The 24,660-nt window shown below is 50.1% G+C and overlaps 1 protein-coding gene across 1 annotated transcript in view; it reads right to left on the bottom strand.

Annotated features, from left to right (window-relative positions):
- Positions 1 to 1,130: 1,130 nt before the first annotated feature.
- The window catches only part of PRPF40B (pre-mRNA processing factor 40 homolog B), a 32,166-nt gene continuing 8,636 nt past the window's right edge, over positions 1,131 to 24,660 (bottom strand). The window contains 21 exon segments of the mRNA XM_082205574.1: positions 1,131 to 1,900; positions 2,058 to 2,186; positions 4,520 to 4,581; positions 6,059 to 6,161; positions 7,138 to 7,218; positions 7,447 to 7,542; positions 9,246 to 9,383; positions 10,315 to 10,431; positions 11,165 to 11,256; positions 12,614 to 12,746; positions 12,748 to 12,753; positions 13,701 to 13,909; positions 14,470 to 14,620; positions 14,832 to 14,940; positions 15,889 to 16,053; positions 16,304 to 16,368; positions 16,588 to 16,690; positions 17,722 to 17,889; positions 21,271 to 21,301; positions 21,402 to 21,522; positions 22,902 to 23,012. Coding sequence (XP_082061700.1) covers positions 1,808 to 1,900; positions 2,058 to 2,186; positions 4,520 to 4,581; positions 6,059 to 6,161; positions 7,138 to 7,218; positions 7,447 to 7,542; positions 9,246 to 9,383; positions 10,315 to 10,431; positions 11,165 to 11,256; positions 12,614 to 12,746; positions 12,748 to 12,753; positions 13,701 to 13,909; positions 14,470 to 14,620; positions 14,832 to 14,940; positions 15,889 to 16,053; positions 16,304 to 16,368; positions 16,588 to 16,690; positions 17,722 to 17,889; positions 21,271 to 21,301; positions 21,402 to 21,522; positions 22,902 to 23,012 — 2,283 coding nt within the window. The 3' untranslated portion in view covers positions 1,131 to 1,807.

Genomic DNA, 24,660 nt, shown 5'->3' on the forward strand with positions numbered 1-24,660 from the left:
CTACCTACCCCAGGAACTTGTGTGCTTTGTTTTTAAGGTTTAGGACAGATCGGGGTGACCCACCTTCTTCATCTCAAAATCTTAACGGTGTAGCCTGATAGCTGTAGCACCTGGGAAAGAGATCTCCCAGCTTAGAACCGAGTCTACAAGCTGACTTTAGGACTACGAGTTGCAACAGCCTATTTTATGTACTCCCCCCACCCCACCAAGTGCTCTGTGCAAGATCTTGCCCAATGGAAGAGTTATGGAGAACTTGAAAGCTTGCCATACCTTTGTGACATTTCAGGTGTTCCCACTAAAGGTGCTACCCAGCTGCCAGATTTTGGAATTGCATTTCACATTTGCAAAAGAATAAGGAATTGGCAGGATGGGAGTGTGGGGGGATGCACAATAAATGCACACGATAAAACAAACACTAGTGTACTGAATTAGATATATTAAAAGTGTGACATCCATCAATAAAAAAAATCAGTTGTGCAAATAAACTGATCAGCATTGCACAAATTGCTTATTCTTACTGAGGAATGTCTGTGTGCATATTTATTGTTGCATACACACAATATACTTGTGCTTTGTTTATTACCGTATTTTTTGCTCTATAAGACTCACTTTTTTCCCTCCTAAAAAGTAAGGGGAAATGTGTGTGCGTCTTATGGAGCAAATGCAGGCTGCGCAGCTATCCCAGAAGCCAGAACAGCAAGAGGGATTGCTGCTTTCACTGCGCAGTGATCCCTCTTGCTGTTCTGGCTTCTGAGATTCAGAATATTTTTTTTCTTGTTTTCCTCCTCCCAAAACTAGGTGCGTCTTGTGGTCTGGTGCGTCTTATAGAGCGAAAAATACGGTATATGCACTTCCATGATTCTGCGCAGCTTTCCTTTTGTGACTTGACTCTCCTCCCTCCTTTGCACATCTGTCCACAATGTGCAAGCCAGTGTAAAGCACACCTATGTTGCCCTCCTCTGAAAATCCCCTTCCCCACTATGCTGGTGAGCAGACGCAGCCACAGATTTGTGGTATGCAACAAAACACATCCACCCCAGTATTTTCCCAAAATATCCAAGAAAGATAACCCAAGCTTCAGATTTCTCAAATTTAAACCAATCTTCTACAGGAGGCCCACCAGAGAAGGATAATTCTAGTCCAAGTTTATTATAAATATTGTTTGAAAAATCCCACTGAATCCTCAACACACGGGGTACTGCAACCAGAAAGAAGGATCCAGTCACTGAGACAAACCTTAAAAAAAAAAGAACAAAAAACAACCAGGAACATACATCCTGTCCCCATTCCTGGACCACATTCCCCAGGCAGGGCTGATGCTGTGATAAACAAACGGGACTCTGCCATTCTGGTTCTAGGCCAAGGAGGCTCCAAGGAGGTGCAGCCCTGGTGAAACGTCGAGAAGAGATGCCATTTGCTCCTGTGCTACGTTGCCAACTGATGCACGGAGGAGCCCCTAACCCTATTCCCTCTAATCTTCTTCAGGCTGGATCCCAGAGCTGGTTCTGAATTTTAGGTCCAGACAGTACAGCCAAATCCTTCCTCCCTGTCCTGGTGGCTCCATGCAGACAGGGGGAATCGATGGAGGCCGTCCCTGCCGGTGGGCAGGGCCCGCTCCCGACTCGGAAGCAAGCAGGGGGGGTGGAGGGGGGGCACTGCAGCCCAATTGTGCAGGCTCCGGGCCAGAGCAGTGCACACACTTGGCTTGGGCGCTGTCGCAGCCAAAGGAAGGCACAGCCTACGCAGGAACAAGGACCAACTGGGTCTGGCGTGTGTGGAAGGGGAGCCTCAAAAGAGGCCGCGGTGGTTACTGGTCACCCAGTTGCTGCAGCAGAGTCCGGCGCCGACGTTCCAGCTCCCCTTCACTGAGCTCTTCGCTCTCTGAGGTGTCCCAGCCGCTCTGCCAGGGAAAGGAGCGCGAGTGAGAAACCCCAGCACCTTTGCCCGCCCGCCACCTCACCTTGCCGCCTCCTCCTCCTCCTCCCCACTTCCAAATCCTCCTTGCCTCTTCCCACCCACCATCCCTGGTGCCAGTTTGATTTCCTCCCAGGGCTCACCCGCTCCCTCCTGGTGCCCCGGGGAGGGGAGTGGCCTCTTCCCTCAGGTCGCGGAGGGGCCTTCTCTCGCTCCCACTCATCGGGTCGGCTCGCGTCCTTCTTGTGCTCAGCTTCGCTTTCAGGGCTGTTCTGTAAAAGAAGCAGCTTGCAAACTCGAGGGCAAAAGGGGCCTGGGCTGGGGCAGCCGGCGGGGGGCTGCTAGTTGTCCAGCCAGCTCAGCGGTGACCAGCCCAATATAGGGAAGAAGGTGGCAAAAGCGGAGTGGGCTAAGGCAATGCAGAAAAAGACTACAGACAAGGTTGTGAGGAGTCTGTGCTGAGACAATCAACGAGCCTTAACTGAGAAAAAGAACCCCAAGGGGGAACTAGCTGGCAAGTTGTGTTCTGGACACAAGTGACCCTGCTTCTTTCTGGATCCCTTAGCAATGCAGTTGCTGCTGCTCTGATCAGAATCCAGCAGTACGGTTAACCTGAGGCCCTCCTGGAGTTCTTGGGACTCCAGTTCACATCAGCAGCATCCAGTATGGAACAAGAGTCAGGGGTGATGGGAGCTGGGAGTCCCGTGGCATCCGGAGGGCTGCACAGGTTTGCCCACCCCTGCTTTATAAAATCTGTATCTTCGATTGCAACGTTTCCAAGGTGGCTGACAATTTTGATATGCAAAATATAAAGAATTAAAAAGAACAACACGGTCAAACGGAAAGAGCAGCAGAAGCAATAAGAACCAGTGGTGGTAAAAACCTGGGCAAATAAAAGCACTTTAATTTTGGGCCTGAAGCTAATCCAAGTTGAGTGTCGGCCGAGCTGCCTCTGAAAGAGAACAATACAGAGCAGAAGGGGCCACTGCAGAAAAGGCACTGTTGCTGTCGTCACCACTTGGCCTCTAAATGTGGGGAAAGGATAGAGATATTGAAACCTTTGTTCAGAAACTCCTCTGGTTTGAGATTTCATAAGGCATTGCCCTTGTGCCTTCAAGTACATCTTTGCAATCATAAGGTCTAGAATCTTTATTTGAAAAAGAAAGCTGAGATGCTGAGGATGCTGCCTTTCGTACCAGATACTGGGTAATGTGCTTGCGTTCATCATAGCACAAACACACAAACACTTCTGACCAGAGAATCATAAGGGCATGGAAAGTTTTCTGATTCTAATCTCTTTTCCCCGTGCTCCGAGGCAAAACACTCCATCACACTTTACCGCCTGTGGATTAAAGCACATAATGTCATTTACAGTGTGCCAAAAGCAGGCAATAGACATGGGAAGGTGTTAATAAATGGTTGGCTAATGGTACCCAAATAGCTCTGACTAATGGTCCAAGGACACGTGTTATAACCACAGAAAAAGAAAACATAGGTGCAGATCAGCCGTCCTGATCCTCCAAACATGAAACAAACCAACCCACTGGATTTTCTAGCAGTCTCTGAAGCACTCAAGGCACTTTCAAGCACAAAACTTTTACATCTGCTCAGCTCACCTGAAATAAAAGTGCTTTTAGTGGAATCACAGTTCACACACTCAGCTGGCAACCTTTCTGTGTGCAGGAATCAGATGCAGAGAAATCAAATGATGTACAGGTATGTCTGTGTACATCTGTGTGTGTGAAGCCTGCAAGACTGATGCTCACATATGGATCTTTATGGGCACATTCACTCCCTCACACCTCACCATTCGACTCTGCAGTCACACAGGTCTCATTCTCACGCACAGATATGTGCCAATGCATCACTCGACTTTGTTCTACACAATCCTTGCACGCTGGGTGATTTGACAGCAGAACGTGTGAACTGCTGACAACTAGTGTGGCCTTAGTGCATGTTCTCCCTACAGGACTGGACACGCGATGACTCCTTTGCAATCCCACAAACAGAACTTGTGCGTCAGCCTCCATGCGCTTCAATGGACTCGGTCCACACGTCCAGCTGTGTGCCATCAAGTGATGAAATATCAAGTGATATATGTGGCACGAATCAGCCTCCATCCCCTGCTTTATGCAAATGCCGCCACTCATTGTGTTGTACATTAAATGGGAGATGATATCCATAAATACAACATAATTGTGCACTGTGTACAGAACTATGCATCCTGAGATGCATATCTATCTATCATCTATCTATCACATCTATCTATCTATCTATCTATCTATCTATCTATCTATCTATCTATCATCTCTATCTATCATCTCTATCTATCTATCTATCTATCTATCTATCTATCTATCTATCTATCTATCACATGGGGCTCCCACCCAGGCAATGACCTGCTTTGTGTGCCTCCACCCCTGGGACAAAGCCATGCACGTCACAGAACTCCATTTCCCGATTGGTCAGCGTGGAACACACCTGGCCTTGCATTCCTAACAGATCCCCCCCCCCAACGGTCCCCAGAGACCTGGCTTTGGACGTATTGCTCCAGCCCCTTGCCTCACCCGCACCTGTTTCACCTGTGTCCTGCCGTGGGACTCACCGATTTGTGCCTCTTTTTCTTGCTTTTCTTCTTCTGCCTCTTGGAGCGCCTGGTGCTGTGCTCTGTGGGCAGAAAGGGGGGGGGGAGACACAGCATGTGGGTGCTGCCATCCCTCAGTGGGAGCAGGCAGAAGAGCCGGTTTAGACTGACCCGCCGGCAGGCAAACCTCCGTGGATCCCTGCCCATTCCAGACAGAGGAACAGACGCACCGCTGGCTGGATTCAGCAGGTAGGCGGAAGGGTGGCCAGGGTGTCACGGGATTCATGTGGGTGCCAAAGCCCCCTCACCCATGCTGGATTACCAAATAGGCAGAGTAGGCACTGGCCTATGGGCCCCATGCTTTTTAGGGGCCCCACCCCTTTGTTTATTAAAATTGTTGGTTGGTAAAATCACAAATGTATTAGGAGATAATTTGCAAGGGAGCCCCCGAGATTTTGACTGCCTAGGGGTTTAATCCAGCACTGCCCCTCGCACACAGTGAGCGGGTTTCTGTATACCAAAGGTGGGGAACCTCACACATGGCCCTCCAGACCTCTCCTTTTGGCCCTCGAGACATTCCCCAGGCCACATCCCTCCCTGGCCCCTCCCCCCTCCCCCCCCGGCCTCCACTTCTTCCGCCTGGCTGGACTGCATCCTCATACTGTAATAATGGCTCTTGCTGGCCTCATTGGAGAGATGCCCATGTAGAAACCTCTGCCTTTTGCGTGGCTGGCCAGCACCCTGCTATGCTGAGAGAAGGCTGACACCCCATTGCCTCACCCCCACCCAGGAAGGTGGCCCACTAGGGAATACAGTGGTACCTCGGGTTACATATGCTTCAGGTTACAGACTCCGCTTCAGGTTACAGACTCCGCTAACCCAGAAATAATGCTTCAGGTTAAGAATTTTGCTTCAGGATGAGAACAGAAATCGTGTTCTGGCGGCATGGCGGCAGCAGGAGGCCCCATTAGCTAAAGTGGTGCTTCAGGTTAATAACAGTTGAAGGTTAAGAACGGACCTCCGGAACGAATTAAGTACCGTATTTTTCGCCCTATAGGACGCACTTTTTCCCCTCCAAAAATGAAGGGGAAATGTGTGTGCGTCCTATGGGACGAATGCAGGCTTTCGCTGAAGCCTGGAGAGTGAGAGGCGTCGGTGCGCACCGACCCCTCTCGCTCTCCAGGCTTCAGGAAGACTTCCGCAAGCCTTGGGAGCCCGCCGGGTGTTCCTGCTGGGCTCGCAAGGCTTGCGGGCAGCAGCCTGCAGCCCGAAGCACGGGGCGCTCTCCGGAGGCTAAAAACAAAGCCAGGACAGCTAGCGGGATCCATCCTGCTTGCTGTCATCGCTTCTTTGCTCTTTGGGGCTCGGGGGGGGAATAAATTCCCCCCTTTATTCCTCCCCCCAAAAAATAAGTGCGCCCTATGGGCTGGTGCGCCCTATAGGGCAAAAAATACGGTACTTAACCCAAGGTACCACTGTATGGCCCTCAGGCAGAGGAAACTTCCCTCAGAATGGCAGTTTGAATCAACTACTCGGCTCCGCAAAATGCCCCGCTCTTACCTGAATCAGGTGACGACGACGGTCCTGAACCAGCCGATTCCGAATGGTTTCGTTTCTTGCGCTTGGCTGTGCGGTGGGGGTGGTCTGAGCCTGACTCTGAGCCCTGAGGGGAGAAATTTGCACTCGTCAGTCACCCTCTCCCAGAGGGAGGGCAGACTAGCACTTGGGAAGCCCACAATATGGTACATCTAGAGATTGTATGTAAGGTGAAGGAGAGTATGCGTTGAAATATTTTAGTTGATATTTTAGAATGTAAAATGTTATTTTATTTATTGATTGGTTTTTACCTTGTGGGCTTATAGCCGAATAAAGTATTATCTATCTATCTATCTTGGGAAGCCCGGCATGCCATTAATAAACCACAGGACATCACATGGGCTAATTGTCACCAAGCATGTCAGGGAGGAAAGTCTTAGGCTAGCTCACTCCCCTTCTGCTCCCCTTCAGGATGCCTCAAGACCATCTGGGGGCTTTGTGGTGGTCAGGATTTGCCCTTGGAGATGCTTAATTTTTACTGTAACTGATTTAATGTTTTTCTGTCTTGTTAGACCTTTTTATGAATTATGTAGGGATTGCTTTAATTTTACATTTTAATGTATTGAGATGCTTTCATTCATGAAAACGACTTAAATGTTTTTTGTAATTATGTAAATCTTATGTCATTATGTAAATCACTGCCAAGTGAGGAAGCAGAATCCTAGGGTGATAGTGTGTGTGTGTGCTGTGTGGACACACCTGCCAGTTTTGGATAGACAACTCCCTGGAAGTGAAAAATCTAGGACATCCATGAAAAAGTCCTAGGCTAGTCCGCTCCTTCTTTGCTGATATTTCTTTTTTAAAAAATCCCAGGCAATTGTGTACATGGGGGTGCAGTCTACTCTCCCACCTCATTCCACTGCAAGTGTAGGCCACTGAGCTTCTCCCAACACTTCTTGCTGCAAAAATACCAACCCAGACTGAGAGTTTCAATAGGACGGGGTAAGAATGCTCTCTGCCACTTGGCTTTGATGAACATGTCTCGCCATCCTGACTTCAGTCACCCCCCTCCATCTCTTCCCACCACAGCCCCCTGGTCTCACCGAAGCAGACCGCTTGCGATGGTGCTTCTTGGGCTTTTTGGTGTGTTTCTTGGCCTTGGCGTGGAAATGCTGGCACTCGGTCTGTGGGGAGAGGGAGACAAAGAGAGCGGGGTGCATGTGTGTGAATCCAAATGGCAGAAAAAATCCTGAGCTGGCCTTTCTTCTGGCACAGCCTCCCTGGCTTGCTGGCTTCTCCACCCCCACTACTTCAGCCTCTCATCATCAGGCAATCCCACCCCACAGATCCCCTTAGCGGAAGTTCCCGCTGAGGCTCAACCACTCTGACCCTCCCATTCAGCCCCTGCTCACCTCTAGTAGTTGCAGGAACTCACGAAAAAGGCGGATCCGCTCCGACTCCAGCGTGATCTGCTCAAATGCTATGTTGTTGACAAACCGCTCTCGGACCTGGAAAGGAAAGCCAAAAAGGGGGGGTGAACAGGTTGGAGGAACTGGACATGGAGGAAACAGTTAATTTCCTTCATGAGCACACATCACCCCAAGTATGAGATAAGCCAGCTGCTATGGCAATGGACTTGTACCATAAGTGATTAAGGCATGTTAGTTCAGTACTCAGTCAGTGAGTCTGTCCATGAGTCGGAGTCTGTTTTACATCTTTAAGCTGCGGCAATAGAGATCATTTGTGCTTGTATATCTGTATCTGCAAAGCCTACAAGTTGTATGTATATATCAATGTTTAGAACTGTATTACTGAAGCCTTATCCTCTACAGCAGTAAACTATTTTGGACCTTAAGCCTCTGTGTGGTGACTGGAACTGGAGGCAACTTCTGCTGCGTGGGACCCTCAACCTCAGATTCCCAACAGGATATCCTAACCCCTCCTCCTCAGACAGGAAAGGCTTTAGGTGCTTCACACAAGAGCTGCTAGATTATTACTGATGGAGGGAGGCATCCAGTGGCGATTATTGTCTTCGGTCACTAAAGTGTTTGCATCAACTGCATTAAGACAAAAAAGGTTTTCTAGGGAAGATCAACTTTAGGCTTTGGAAGCAGTCATTCCCAAAGTGCATGCTGCAAAAAATGAAAATAAGTAAAGGTTCCCATGACGCAGAGAACAGCCCACCCACGCTGTGTCTTGGCACAAGTCACTGGTCTGCTTTTGTTGCCTTCCAGTCGTCCTCAACTGGGGGTAAATAACACTGCTATACACTAGGTTTGATAGAATCATGTGATCACTCTTGATGCAGAAGAATTACCTGCCCTCCAAAGGAGGCTGCCCAATGCACCTCTGCATGTGTCAGTACACTAGGCATTTAAAAGCTGTCTGGTGCAAAATCAGACCATTGGTCCCCTTTTGCCCAGTACTGCCTATACTGGTGACAGCAGCCACGAAATTAAAAGACGCCTGCTCCTTGGGAGAAAGGCGATGGCAAACCTAGACAGCATCTTAAAAAGCAGAGACATCACCTTGCCAACAAAGGTCCATATAGTTAAAGCCATGGTTTTCCCAGGAGTGATGTATGGAAGTGAGAGCTGGACCATAAAGAAGGCTGATCGCCAAAGAATTGATGCTTTTGAATTCTGGTGCTGGAGGAGACTCTTGAGAGTCCCATTGGACTGCAAGAAGATCAAACCTCTCCATTCTTAAGGAAATCAGCCCTGAGTGCTCACTGGAAGGATAGATCCTGAAGCTGAGGCTCCAATACTTTGGCCACCTCATGAGAAGAGAAGACTCCCTGGAAAAGATCCTGATGTTGGGAAAGATGGAGGGCACAAGGAGAAGGGGACGACAGAGGACGAGATGGTTGGATAGTGTTCTCGAAGCTACCAGCATGAGTTTGACCAAACTGTGGGAGGCAGTAGAAGACAGGAGTGCCTGGCGTGCTCTGGTCCAGGGGGTCGCGAAGAGTCGGACACGACTAAACGACTAAACCACAACAAGCCAATACTTACTGGTGGTGGTTCTCCAGGATTTCAGACAGGAGCCTCTCCCAGTTCCCCAGAAATTAACCTGGGACCTTCTATATGCAAAGCACGTGCCTTATCTCTGAACTTCAGCCCTGCTCGTTCTCCTCTCTAGTAGCCAATTCATGCAACTCTAGATAAAGGCAGCTGGAGCTGGTTCTGCAACCGAGCGCAGAAAACCTCACCTCATCCCAGGCAGTGTTGGGTTCCAGCGGAGGAGCTGCCTGGCGCAACATGCTCTTGAATGCTGCCTCCTTGCGCCGCATCTTGCGAGTTTCTTCCTTCTCCCGTTCACGCTCCCGTGCCTCGGCCTTTTCCAGCAGCTGAGGGCAGGGAAGCAGGGAGCATCACTATACGGCATTCCTCTTAACCTCCGCTGGTCACAGAACCCGAATGGCCCTTAGGGATCTCCCCATTCCTTGCGCTGAATGAGCAAAATTATCCTCCTTGCCAGATCAGCCATAGGAACATACAAAGCTGCCTTAAGCTGAATCTGGCTATTGGTCCATCTAGCTCAGTATTGTCTACACAGACTGGCAGCAGCTCTCCAGGGTTTCAGACTAAAGCTCCCATCAATTCCCAGCATTCTGGGGCTGGTGGAAATTGGGACAACATCGAGATCACCACTGTCCCGCACTCCCCACCCCTAGCCTAGCATCTTCATCCAGTGAATCCCAAGTCCTAGTATTATGAAAGAGGGTTGAGGGTATCCTGCTCCCTATAATGTGCTCCTACAGCCTCCACTGCTCCTAAGGAACATTTATTTGGAGCCAACAAGGGGCCAGTCACTGCACTGAAGGGGCATGTTGGTGCCTGCCTTTCAGATTCACTTAGCTACTGGAAATTGTGCCGTACTTCTTGTGCAAGCAACTCTGACTCCTCCAGGTAACCTATTTATAGAGCACTTATCCTGATATGCTTGAACAAAGCTTATGCGGAGATTAAGACTACTGAGGATTATTACTGTGGCTTTCAGCCAAGATGTAATGCTACGAGGTGCGTTCATCCTGATTTGCTTGTGGGATATTTACATGTCTTCTCCTTGATCATTTGTGCATCCCACTTTTCTCAACGCATTTCCCCATCACTTTCCAAACAGCAATCAGTCCAATTATTTATCTTCTTTTTGAAAGTGGAACTGACATATGAGGGCGGCAGATCCCTTTAACTCACTTTAATCACACAAACCGCATTCCCTGGAATCCCTCCCGCTGACAGTCTGGAGGCACACTGACGGGCCCCTGCCCTACTCACACTGTTGAAAGTCAGCTTAATGTTGCCGGCATCCAGCGTGGCAGCACGCTTGTCAAAACTGATGACATGGGCAAAGTCCTCAAAGGTTGTGTTTATTTCTACGCTGAAGCTCCGGTCCTACCAAGAAGAGATTGGGGTGGGGTTGGGGGGTGGGCACAGAGGAGAACAACAGAATTAGGAATTCCCCTATTTCCCTCCAAAAACCACAAAGTTTCAAGAAAACCTGTTCCAAACCACTCTCTCCAACATCTGTTACATGTCAATTTCACTCATTACTTTTTTTTAATGCAGAAAAAGTGAAATTGACACAAGGTAGACTGTACAGTCGTACCTTGGTTTTCAAACGCCTTGGGAGTCAAACATTTTGGCTCCCAAACGATCGAAAACCGGAAGTGATTGTTCCGGTTTTTGAACGTTCTTTGGAACCTGAATGTCCAACGTGACTTCCGCGGCTTCTGATAGGCTGAAGGAGCTTCCTGCGGCCAATCAAAAGCTGCGTCTTGGTTTCCAAACATTTTGGAAGTCAAATGGAATTCCGGAACGGATTCTGTTCGACTTCCAAGGTACCACTGTACTTCTTTCTCTTCACAGTGAAATTGACACAGTTATGAAAACATGGCTGATTTTCCGCTTGTGAAGGAATAGCATTTCAAATGACACTATGGATTCACTGCCAAGAGAAGAAGCTTCTGGAAAAAGAACTGCGATTGAACACAGGGGAGAAGGTGCAGTCAGCTCTGGGATCATGGAGAGAAGCACAGGTTGGGATTCAGGAGAGGGAGCAGTAGACCAGGAAGAACTTAGGTGTTTCATTCTCTCCATGTCCCTCCAACGCACACTATGGCCACACCTTCAGAATGTCCTTGATAATCTTCTTTTCATCATGGAAGCGGGCCTTCAGGTCTTCCACGTAGAACTTGAACAGGTCCAGTGGGGTGGAGCCTGTGGAAGGGGAGAAGAACACATCCCGTTATTCATGCCTGCAAAAGGAAGTTTTTTAAGACAGTGGTTTTCGAACTGCCCCGGGATTCCTTAGAAGTTTATCAGCAGCCCAGTAAATGACAAGACAACAATCCCTGGTAGACCACTACCAGTCCCCCACCTCACCCAGTAATCTGCAACAACAGAAGAACAGAAAGTGTGTTCTCTGGCTCACTCTCAGTTCAGGCCAGGTGAAAGTGAAAAACCCTGTATCAGTGGAAGACCCTAGGACATGGGTGAGGCAGGTGTGGCTCCTCAAGATACTGCTGGACTACAATTCCCATCATCCCTGACTATCAGGGCCATTTTGGCTAGAGCTGATGGGAGCTGAAGTCCACAGCTTCCTCACCCTCTGCATTAAAAACATTCTCCAGAATCCTGTGCAATGTACAGAGATGCAACGGCAGAAAAATCCATGCTGAAAATGTATCCCCCCCAAAAGACAGGGAGTCTGAAAAACACTGAGATAAGGTAAGTTGCCTTAAAAACTTGAATGAAGCCAATGGGCGTCCCCAGCTCAGAGCTGCTAACTCTGGTTCAAGGGCTTCAAGCATCAATCTGAAGATCCAAGGTTCAATCCTTGATGTTTCCAATTAAAAATCTGAGGGCTTGGATTCACTAATTGGAAATGATGAAGGTTGACTCTGGGATCTTCAACAGGCTAAGCATGTTCTCCTACCTCTGAGTTATACCCTCTGAAAACTAAACTAAAAAAAGAAGGGGACAGAACCTAGGAATGGAAGCTCCCCAAACCCTCCAACCATCCTTTTCCTCCACTGAGCACTTTCATTAGCAGAAGAGTGCTTTTTAATCCCCTGAAACAAGCCATGTTGACCACCATAAGAACAAGAGAGAAGACAATGGTCTGTCTCTGGAAGCAACCATTTTTACTGATGCCCCATGCATTTTGGAAAGGGTTCCTTCCTTCTTCAGGGGCAATTCCTTGCGGGTGGGGAGTTGCCTTCTCTCTTTGTTTTTGTGGTGCTTTTAAATCCCAGCCGCACTGACAAATACCACTTTTCACAGAAGTTGGACTACGAATGTTCCGCGGTCGACAGCTTTATCTTCCCATTGGTTAGCTGGAACGCCCATGTTGTCACATCGGCTCAACTAAATCACTACCAGAAGCACAACCCCATGTAGAAATTCACCCGCTCCTGTGGAACCTTTTTGTGTGTCTCAGCTGGTGCTCATGCCTACTGCACTGTGTTGGGCTTTCTGCTCTCTCTTTCAATACATCCCAGGCACCTCCCCTTTGGATGAGGGTCACTATGGGGAAGGGGGTGGGGGCAGGGGCTCCTGTCCATCGTCTGCTTACCAGGCTGGCCCAACATGTTGGCAAAGCGTCTGTCGGTGCTGAGGGAGGGGTACAGCTCCATCCAAGTGGACATGGAGTGCAGGCGCCCGCTCTCGTGCAGTTCGTCCAAGAAGGCCTGAGCAAGAAGCAGCCTGGTTATTCTACGATAGAGCGAGAGAGATCGGGGAGTCAGCCCCTCCCCCATTTACAGGCCCTGTCAGGGGCGGGGCGGCCCGTGTGCTCCAAAGCAGGCCCCCAAACCCCACATTCCCCCTGGGCAGCCCAAACACAGCTCATACTGGGAGGGGCTGGTGTTTTTTTTAGGGCCTCTTCTCCAAATGTTTCCTAGGAAATCAGGAATACTTTTCAGGTCAAAGCAAACATTGTCTGTGTCAAGAGCATGCAAAATAGGCTCTGCCTTTGCTCTGTTGCCGAACCATCTTAACAATTCCTTTATTCTCAAGATAATTGCAGGGACATAAAGGGATGCAGGTGGTGCTGTGGGTTAAACCACAGAGCCTAGGACTTGTCGATCAGAAGGTTGGCAGTTCGAATCCCCGTGACGGGGTGAGCTCCCGTTGCTCGGTCCCTGCTCCTGCCAACCTAGCAGTTCAAAAGCACATCAAAGTGCAAGTAGATGAATAGGGAAGGTAAACGGTGTTTCCGTGCACTGCTCTGGTTTGCCAGAAGCGGCTTAGTCCTGCTGGCCACATGACCCAGAAGCTGTACACCGGCTCCCTTGGCCAATAAAGTGAGATGAGCGCCGCAACCCCAGAGTCGGTCACAACTGGACTTAATGGTCAGGGGTCCCTTTACCTTTTTTAAAGCAGCAGATGAATACAAATGCGGCTACAAGAGAGAGTGTAAGAAGCTGCCTCGTTCCAATCAAGCCCTTGGTCCATCTAGCCTGGTCGTTGCCTACTCGGACTGGCAGCAACTCTCTGGGGTGTTAGGCAGACGTCCCCCCCCAACCCCAGGCAGGGACTGAACGGGGACCTTCTGCAACCAAACCATGGGCTCTGCCCTTCCACAAGGCTGCCTCCCACTTCCCAAACAGGGGCTCAGGGTTCCCCCCACCGATCGCGCCCCCCCCCCAAGCTGCAGCTACCTGGAAGGCTTCCCTGTTCTTGCGCTGCTGGCGCCTCTCCCGCAGCCGGCCGCGCTCACGCTCCTCCTCCTCCTCTCTTTCCAGGGTCCGGATGTGCTCCTCAAAGCAGATCAAGGCGTCCTCTTTGTCCATGTCTGAAAGAGGTGGGAGGGGCCCGAGCTCAGCTGGGCAAGGGGGTGCATCACTCTGGGCCAGCAAGGTGGGGCAGGCTACAGCACAGGGAAACAGGGAGGGGAGTCTATCATCTCTGGCTGCGGGGGGGGGGGTCGGGGGGGGGAGAGGCATGTGGTGCTGGAGGGGCGGGGTGGGGGTGGCAGCAAGGAGAGCCAAAGGCCGAGACATCTGAGCACTGCTTCTACGCTTTATAGCCGTAGAACCAAAGCTTTCATGACGTCTGGAAAGCACAGCTAACTCAAAACAGGTCACAGCCAAGACGCCCACGCCAACAGAATACATTTACTCCAAGGGGTTAATCACAGTATTCAGTATTTAGGATTTCAGGGCCTCAGGGTCTCCCTTTATTTAATTTATTAACAACAGATATAGATTTGGATATTGATAGGTGTCTGAGCTTTTCCCACTTGTAAACTGAAGGGCTCCACCCCACTAGTGAGTCTTTTTCTTACTGGTGTGACATTTCTGTCCTGCGCACAGAGCCTCATAGGAGCCCCTGTGATTCTGGAACTTCCACCTGGGAGGGGTGTGCGTTCACCTAGGGGGCTTTGTGCGGGGAAAGAGAGAAGGACTAGGAAGGTGGAAGGTGCCTCACTTTGCAGGTCTTCATCCTCGGCAAAGCTGGGGTTGTCCATCAGGTACTGCTGGGCTTCGGACCAGGTGGTCTGGAAGCTGACGCGGCTCATGCTGTCCAAGATGCTCTTCAGAGCCTGGATGTTCCTCTTGCGCAGCTGCTTGGCATGCTCCTGGGTGGGGGGCAGAGGACAGCATTGGGGGGGGGCGGAACCCACCCCAGCAGGGCACCTGGCTTCCTGCCCCCAAGCTCCAGGAGCCTTCTCCATTATGAGGACTGGGGAGGTGATGGGCAGGGAGGGGATTCCGGGAGATGGAACGCTTTATCGCAAACGATCAACCACCTCTGTCCTCCTTTGCTCACACTCCTTGTTTATGTTTTACCTTCTCCTTTTTGGCCAGGAAGAAGAGAACATCATCGTAGATCTCCTTGCGGTCACGCTCTGGCACCACAGCCCACACTTCCAGCTCCCCAAACATCTGCTCAGCTTTCCTGGGGTGACAGGAAAAGAAAGGAAGCAAGTAAGCAGCAGGGGGGTGAAGCAAGCTGCAGAGGCCCTCTGGCGTGGCCACAGCCAAGAGCACCAAGCTCGATTCTTCTCTCGCTTTTTAACTAGTGCCAAGAAGCTTATTCCCACATTACATGGAACACAGGTCCATGTGTTCGTGTGAAAGGGTGTGCATCAGCTGATTTGTTCAGCTCAGCTAGTTGTGTACAGAGGTATGCAGGCTGTACGCTTGCTGCACATCAGGTGCAAATAAGGGTACGAGTGTACAGCTCAGCTCTCTGACTGCAACATGTGAACACTTCTCCTGGAACTGTTGGAAAAAGCAGGGCTAACAGAAACTCTGGAGCTTGAAAGAGGAATCTTGCAGGCTGGAGCTGGGACTTATACCCCCTCATCTGCCACAGAAGGTATGTGCTTCTTCTTCAGGTACCAAGGGGAGCAGAGGCATGCAACAATGGCCATTGTGATTGGCCAGGCTTTAATATCAAGAATAGGTGGTAGGGGCCTTCTCCCTTGCCTGGTCAACAGCAACCAGAAGCTACTTCTGCTCTAAAATTCAAACTCCAGATTATTCGGCATTTCCAGTTCAAACCCCTTCAGTTTCACCAATGAGGACTCTGAGCTGAAGAATGATCCCACCCTCCTGGTCTAAGCTTGATTGATGGGTCCTGCCAGACCCCAACATGGAGCCTGGAACATGATGACTTGCACTTGACGCTGCCCACTGACTGGGCAGACATGGAGTGGCAACTCCTCTGTCCAGGGCCAATCAAATCAGACTCAGAACAGGGTGGGAAGGGCCAGGAAGAAACCTGCAGGTGCCCTAGCTCCCTCCTCGAAGAGCCTGAAAGTTCCCTCTACTCAAAGAGAACTACCGCACTGGGATCCTGCCCCTCTGCAAGAAACCCATCTGCAACTTTGGCACCCTCTACCTGTAGCGGGTGATGGAGCTCATCTTGCTGTGCTGCTCCAGGAAGCGCTGCAGCTCCTCTTTGGCTTCCTTGGCCCGGAGCCGGGCCTCTTCCTTCTCCTCCTTGTCCCGCTGAGCCTTGTAAGCATTGAAAGCCTGCTTCTTCTCGCTCAGCTTGGGCAAAGCGCTGGGGCACAAGGCAAGAGGGTCATCAAGGCTTGCTCTCCAGAGACGGCACCCACCCGTGACAAGGGGGGAGCGGGGGCAGGAGTGCTAGGGAATTCCCAGCCACACAACACTCTGGGCCAGGCAAATCTAAGACTAGGTGAGCTTTTTCTCCTTCCTGCAACAGTCAGGATTTCTAACTGTGCAGTGAAGCAGGCTGAGGGCTGCAGCCACATTGTGGGGAAGGAAGGGGTGTTCGTTTCAGATTGTACCTGAACCGCGGGTCGGCGCTAATGAGCTTCATGGCCTGCTCCCACGACACACTTGCTGGGACGCCCTGGAGCCAGAGAGCAGCAGCATTTCAGCCAAAATAGCACCACCACCTTCCCTTTCCAGCTTGACTGGCCCCACCCACTTTGCCCCTCATCTCAGGACCAGTTTACACAATCGTAGTCAAGTTTTTGCCTGGACTGCGCCAATCCAGGCTACATGTTTGCTCGTTCCTAGGAGGGAATCTCTGCTCCTCCAGCCCCCCCCCACCTGCCCCTATCAGTACCTTGTCCTTGAGCAGCTCCTTAAAAGCTTGTTTGGCTTCTTCCTTGTTGCTCCAGGCATTGCCAGGGCCACGGTCTTCCTCGTCTCTCCGGATGGGATCACAGCTAGCTCAGGAAACAAACAACCCCCCCCAAAGGTATCAGATGGAGCAATGGGCATGCCAGTGCTCAGTCCAGGGTTTCTCAAATGAATTTGGGTCTTCCCTTCTCACAATGGCCAGCCAGATACCTGTGGGCAACTCACAAGGAGGACCTAAGCGCAATACTTCTGCGTCCCAGGGTACACAGATGCATTCCACACCTCTGATACTGGATGCAGTAACCCAGCCATAATGGAGGTACAGACACCCCCAACTTCCACACACAAGGCTCTGTGAATGGGGGTGAATGGATATTAAAGATGGTTGCAGCAGGAGTTCTACTTCCTTCCCTTTATTCCTGCCACACAAACACCCATCCCAACCTCTTGGCAAAGGGTGGAAGCTTCCGCATCCCTGAAGGGCAGGAACTCACCAGCCCCTCCCTCCACGGAGCCAAAGAAGCGGGCGCTATAATTCTAGCCTGTACCACTTCAGGCAGCCGGTGGGCATGTCATGTTGTTGTTTTTCTTAATGCACCCTAATAAGAAAATAAAACCTCCCTGTTTGTACGAATCCAGCACATCAGGGACAGGGCCACACTAAACCTTTTCTCTTTCATGTACTAGGCTGTTATATGCCAACGGGGGGAAAACAACAACCACCAGCCCACACCTCCTGCGTTAAATGCACTGCAAAATGACACACTCCAGAGCTCTATGACCACCTGCAAGAGTGTGTGTGGAGGGGAAGCTGTGGCTTATTTTGCAGGAATAGAATACCACTTTCATAATGGGTTGCCATCGTCCCCCGCTTGGTGTTCCCTTTCCAATTCCCCAAGGTGGGGAGGGGGGAAAGAGACTCCACAAACCCCCCAGTTTGAAAGCCAAGCCTGAATGGGGAAGCCTGTAGCTGTCTGTGTGCTGTGGACCACAAGTCCCATCATCCTTGGCCATTGCCCATACTGGCTGAAGCTGATGGCAGTTGGAGTCATCGTCCCCCCAAAACCCAAGGAGGCCTTAATCCCACACGCTCTCTGTCCCCCGCCCCTCATGTCACCTGCTTGCGATCTCCTCCTCAGCCGCAGTCGGCCCGCCCTCCGTGCCTGGCGTTTCCTGTCCTTCGATGCCCCCGGTGCCTTCTGTGTCTGAGGTGGCCGCGGAGGATGGGGTGGGGCTGTCAGGGCCCGACAGCGGCGCCTCTGTTTGCTGAGGCTGCTGTTGCCTCCTAAGGAAGGGGAAAAGACCAGGCTTCGGAATGTTGTGCGCCAGAACACACACACAAGAAACTGGCACCATTCATGTTGGTGTTGACCTTTAAAGCCCTAAACGGCCTCGGCCCAGTATACCTGAAGGAGTGTCTCCACCCCCATCGTTCTGCCCGGACGCTGAGGTCCAGCGCCGAGGGCCTTCTGGCGGTTTCCTCATTGCGAGAAGCAAAGCTACAGGGAACCAGGCAGAGGGCCTTCTCGGTAGTGGCATCCGCCCTGTGGAAAGCCCTCCCATCAGATGTCAAAGCGATAAACAACTACAGTGGTGCCTCGCAAGACGAAAAGAATCCGTTCTGTGATTCTCTTCATCTAGCGGTGTTTTCGTCTTGCGAAGCAAGACCATTGACGGATTAGCGGATTAGCGCTATTAGCGGCTTATCTGCTGATCGGATCAGCTGATAAGCGGCTTAAAGGTAAAGGTAAAGGTACCCCTGCCCGAACGGGCCAGTCTTGACAGACTCTGGGGTTTGTGCGCCCATCTCACATCTATTGGCCGGGGGCCAGCGCTGTCCGAAGACACTTCCGGGTCACGTGGCCAGCGTGACAACGCTGCTCTGGCGAGCCAGAGCCGCACACGGAACGCCGTTTACCTTCCCGCTGGTAAGCGGTACCTATTTATCTACTTGCCCCCGGGGGTGCTTTCGAAATGCTAGGTGGGCAGGCGCTGGGACCGAGCAGCGGGAGCGCACCCCGCCGCGGGGATTCGAACCGCCGACCTTTCGATCGGCAAGCCCTAGGCGCTGAGGCTTTAGCCCACAGCGCCACCCGCGTCCCTTTTGATAAGCGGCTTAGAGGCTTAGAAAAAGGGGGGGAAGGGAAAAAAACCAGCAGGAACTCGCAAGACATTGTCATCTTGCGAAGCAAGCCCATAGGAAATTCGTTTTGCGAAGCACCTCCAAAACGGAAAACTCTTTTGTCTAGCGAGTTTTCTGTCTTGCGAGGCATTCGTCTTGTGGGGCACCACTGTACCTGACATTCAGAAGACATCTTAAGGCAGCCCTGTTTAGGGAAGTTTTTAATGTGTGGCATTTTAATGTATTTTTAATCGGAAGCCACCCAGAGTGGCTGGGGAAACTCAGCCAGATGGGCAGGGTACAAATAAATTATTATTATTATTATTATTATTATTATTATTATTATACACATGCTTGGTGGTATTCTGGATCCTTTGGTGTCCCTTGAGGCTCAGGTGCCTTTGGTGGCAAGGAGTGCCTTCCATCAGCTTTGGCTGGTGGCCCAGCTTTGCCCCTATCCGGACAGGGACAACCTAACGTCTGTCTCCTATGCTCTGGTTATACATGGGGCTGCCTCTGAAGACAGTTCAGAAACTTCAGCTGGTGCAGAATTCAGCGGACAGGTTGCTCAGCAGGGCAAGACTGTTTGAGCAGTCCTGACCCAGTTGCACTGGCTGCCAATTAGTTCCCAATTTAAAGTGCGTCTTTTGACCTATAAAGCCTTAAATGGCTCAGAACCGCAATTCCTCAAGGACCGCCTTTCCCCATATAAACCAACCCGGACCCTGTGACCATCCTCTGAGGCACTTATTCATGTGCCTTCTCCCCTGAGAGGTTCGGAGGGTGACCACAAGAGGCCTTTTCTGCCTTGGCTGTATGTAAGCCATTCCGGGAGCCATTTTGGGCTGAAGGGCAGGGCGCTAATGCTCTAAATAAATCAATCACTAGCTAGGGGTCGGTAATAATTTTTATCTGCTAGTGATCTAAATAAATAAATAGCCAAATAAATAATTCTGCTACCTGCCAAATAAATCTTTTCTCTCCTTGGCAAGGGCTAAAAGCAGGGGAAAGAGAGAGAGAGATGCTGAACAAGGCTAGCACACCATAAAATAGGGCCTCTGCGAGCCTTGAAAGTCTCAATCACTGGGGGGGCCACTAGGGGGTGCATCGGAAGATGGCTGACAATAACATCTCTCCGACCCACACGAGGTAATTTGGAGGCTATGATGGGAGTAATTAGCCTCCCTACCCCCCCCCCGGATGGTGGGGGGGGGACTGCCCTTGCCTGCTGTGCCCTATACCACCCCCGAATTTGTGGGGATGGGGGTACTAGGCACAAAGCCCTCCTGTGGGATTCCGGTGCTCCATCCCTGATCCGCCCCACTAGCTGCAAGAACTTCAAAAGAAACAATTTGGATGAAGGAATGCACATATTTCAAGGAAGGAGGGGGAGTAAAGACTGCTAACAGAAGAGATCTCTGGTAAAACAAGACAAGAATAAATCATGAGAAGATACACCAAGATTCGGTATGGCAAATGACTGATGGGGGAGGGGGAAAAAACCTTTCCTTTCTTTCCTTATGTGATTAAACAAGAATCCCCTCCCCTCACGAGTCAGAAATGTCGTTTTAATGACTTAAGCTGTGGATTTAAGGCTGTGTGGAGACAAACTTTTGAACCAAAGCATGTTTTAAGAAGAGCGTGGAATGCATAAGAGCTTTGGAATGATGCAGTTAAAATTGCCGTCGCCATATTGGGAAGATCTGTCGGAGGTCTTGAGTCTGGGAGGAGAGAGAGAGAAATAGAGCTGTTTTTATATTGTGGGTGAAACTCCTCAGAGGGACATAAGAGCGACAGTTTTGCGATATTAATGATGGAAAGAGCGATGTTATCTATGAAGGCGATGATATATGGAAACCATCTCGATTTGAGGATTGGAAGAACGGAAAAATTCACACAGGATCATTATTGGTGTTTATCGGCTTAAGGAGACTATCAGAAGAGATCATAAAGAAAAAAGAGAAAATATATGAACAAGATGTGATGTGGAAACAGCAAGATAAGACTGGATAGAATTATGAACTCTGTTTGGATTGATTTGGACATTAACACAGTAGTAAGAAGACGATCAGAATCCCCCTTCGGATCTTGAAATATGGGTCCCCCCAACAAAATTTAAAATTCGGCTTCGTAATTCGGAATTTATGTGATGTGATTTAATTTGATTTGATTGGCCGGTTAATAAAAATTATTAAAAAAAAGAAAGAAAGTCTCAATCACTGTGGATCTTGCCCGAGCCTCTTCTGGAGGTGGAATGGATGTTTTCAAGCTTCTTGCACTGGCCATAAGGGCAAGAACAGGGCTGGGACCCTCCAGGTGTTGCTGGCCTCCAAATCCCATCAACCCCAGCCAGCAGGGCCAGCGGTCAGGAATGATGGGATGTGGAGTCCCAACAGCTTCCCTTACTCCTTGCTCTCTCTAAAAGCAACTTCAACACAAGAAAGTTAGTTTTTTGGGATGCTGGATTCTGGACCCCATGCCAGATTGTTAAGCTGGCCGGAGGAGAAGCCCTTCCTCACGTGAAGCTCCTCCACAGGGACTTACTCTGCTTCTTCTTCCTCTTCTTTGATCAGTGCTGAGGAAACAAAAGGCAGGGGGTGGTTACCATGGTGACGCTTGAGGAAAGGCAGGGCCCAGCCCCGGCCTAATCAGCTCCTGGCGGCCCAGACCCTCACCTTCAATGTCATCAAGGTCACGGGGACGGGTCCAGCGGGACTCCTTGCTCTGAGAGTTGTAGTAATAAGGTTTCCCGGTCTCTGAGCGGTACTCACGCCAAGGGCAGCGCGACAACAGGAGCTGAAGGGGGAGAGAAAGGACACCTCAGGAGCTGCCTGCGCTCTTCCTAAAATGGTGGTGGTGACAAGGTTCCCTCACAAAAACTTCCACCACCACCCCCTTTTAAAAAGACAGAGTCAAAAGGACCATCTGTATATTTGTGTGCACGTGAAGAAGCCAACGCCCAACACACTGTCACAGTCCAGAGTGACCAAGAAACAAAATGCAAGATAGGGCTATGTAGATGAGAGCAGGCAGGGGCGTCAGTAATTGGTGCACAAGAAGACAGGGACAAGCTTCACCTTGGCAGCAGTGGAGTCCCCAGATGCACCCCCTATTTATTTATTTTTACTTTCCCCGGAATTTGCAAATGGTTGCCTTTCACTCCTATGGGATAGAACGCTGAAGTGAGAACCAAGCCTCTGAATACCAGTTGCAGGTGGGCAGAGTGTGCCTGCTCTCAGGTCCGCTTGCAGGTTCCCCCCGGGCACCTTGCTGGCCGCTGTGGGAACAGGGTATTGGACTTGGTGGACTACAGTGCCACTGTATTCTGCTCTGGTCAGACCTCACCTGGAGTACTGTGTCCAGTTCTGGGCACCACAGTTCAAGAAGGACACTGACAAACTGGAACGGGTCCAGAGGAGGGCAACCAAAATGGTCAAAGGCCTGGAAACGATGCCTTATGAGGAACGGCTAAGGGAGCTGGGCATGTTTAGCCTGGAGAAGAGGTGGTTAAGGGGTGATATGATAGCCATGTTCAAATATAGAAAAGGATGTCACATAGAGGAGGGAGAAAGGTTGTTTTCTGCTGCTCCAGAGAAGCGGACACGGAGCAATGGATCCAAACTACAAGAAAGAAGATTCCACCTAAACATTAGGAAGAACTTCCTGACAGTAAGAGCTGTTTGACAGTGGAATTTGCTGTCAAGGAGTGTGGTGGAGTCTCCTACTTTGGAGGTCTTTAAGCAGAGGCTTGACAACCATATGTCAGGAGTGCTCTGATGGTGTTTCCTGCTTGGCAGGGGGTTGGACTCGATGGCCCTTGTGGTCTCTTCCAACTCTATGATTCTATGATTACTGGCCTGACCCAGCAGGCCTATTCTCATGTTCTTTTGTCCAGCCCTCCAGATATCTGGCGACCTGCTATCGTGTCTCCTCTTAATCTTCTCCAGGCAAAACATACCCAGCAATTTCAACCATTCCTTGTAGGATTAGAATCCGAGAACCCTCAATGTGCTTTTTCTTTGGGCTGCTTCTGAATAAGCTCACAGGATTCCCCCCTCCCTTTGTCCCTTAGCTCCTATCTCTGGTCTGCTGGCCTCCACTCCTCGGCATTCAAGATAACTCAACAAAGAGTAAGGCATCTATGTTTGGAATGCAAGGCTAACTAGGGCTCTCACTTCTGCCTTGGACTTCAGCTCGTCCGGCTTTTCCCAGCTTGACTGTTTGGTTTCAGAATTGTAGTAATAAACTCGCCCATCCGGAGCCCGATGCTCAGTCCATGAAGGCTTCTGAGGAAAAAGAGGAGGAGAAGAAAATGGGACACTTTGCAGGAGGTTTTTCTTGCATGGATATCTTACAATCACACCATCTCAAAATAGAAACTGGAACGGAGCAAAAAATTTAAAATCCGGTATTCTGAGAATATCAGCTTCCATTTTCAATAAATAAGTAGTAAAAAAAAAAAAGCAAGTTTCTAGCACCTGTAATTATGAAGATAGGGTTCAAACCATGTAGGCAACACCACAAGAAAATCTCCTAAGTCTCAGGGTTGTGGGAAAGGCTGTCTAGTAATAAATTTCCTATAGTCAAGGAGTTGGGAAGTTTTAGCGCCCAGTTTAGTTTCATGTTTAGTATTATGGGATGCGGGTAGCACTGTGGTCTAAACCACAGAGCCTAGGGCTTGCCAATCAGAAGGTCAGCAGTTTGAATCCTCTCAACGGGGTGAGCTTCCGTTGCTCAGTCCCTGCTCCTGCCAACCTAGCAGTTTGAAAGCACGTCAAAGTGTAAGTAGATAGATAGGTACCGCTCTGGCGGGAAGGTAAATGGCGTTTCCGTGTGCTGTTCTGGTTAGCCGGAAGCGGCTTAGTCATGCTGGCCACATGACCCAGAAGCTGTACACCGGCTCATTTGGCCTGTAAAGCGAGATGAGCGCAACAACCCCAGAGTCGTCCGCGATTGGACCTAACGGTCAGGGGTCCCTTTACCTTAGTTTCTTTACCGCTTCCCATAACAACCAGAATAAATTATGCAAAAGAGGGAAATGAAAAATAAGCTGACACACTGCTTACAAATATAAGCAACCACACTTGATTTCTTTCTCTGGTCTATATCATCAACAAAATACCCCTTGAGGCTGCTAGAGACCCTTCCCCAAGGTTCCTCATCTGAATCAGGAGCTCAACCATTGTATACACACGCAAACTCCCCTCCCCTCCCAGGGCCAAAAAAACTCCAGTTTTGTTCCTTGTTTCCCAACTTCTATTTGAGGAGATTTCACCCCTCCCATACCCAAGAATCTCCTGATCATCTCCTGATGGTCTCTGCTGACTCTCAGAGAGGAGGAGGCGTGTCCTGCCTATCTACTTATTCTGCCCAGCAACATATCAATCATTGTGTGTGAGAGAGAGTCAGTCAGTCAGTGTATCGGAGAAAGTGAGAGTGTTGGAGATCCTAGAGATAAGATTGCTGCTAAGAGCAGCTGCAGACTCTCAGTGTAGCATTGATTTATGCTTAGAATATTCAGCTCTGTATATAGTTTTGTATCATAGTTGTAGTTACAGAATAAAAGGAAGATATTTTACAGAGCTGCTCTCCGAGTGGTTTATACTCTGCAAGACTCTGCAAAACTCTGCTGCGCAACGACTGTAGTATTGAGACAGTGAATCCGGTGCTCTCAGCTCTGAGCTGTGAGTCCACAGCACTGTGACCTGTTCCTGTGAGAAAGGAGGTCTCTGGCGGTGCTTCCCAGCTCGCCTAGCCCAGTCGGGGTTGAGGTGCAAGAGTCCAGTTGGTGCACTGGCTCTAGGGCGATGCTGACACTATTTGGGGATTTGCTTTTGCACAAATCCAGAAGATCCAGCACTAGAGGAAAAGTGCCAGAGCAGATTGCTCTTCAGTCTCTCTAAACAAGGCCCAACCAACATGAGCACAAGATTT

The sequence above is a fragment of the Podarcis vaucheri genome, assembly GCF_965113315.1.
Source record: "Podarcis vaucheri genome assembly, chromosome: 2".
NCBI classification, from domain to species: Eukaryota; Metazoa; Chordata; class Lepidosauria; order Squamata; family Lacertidae; genus Podarcis; species Podarcis vaucheri.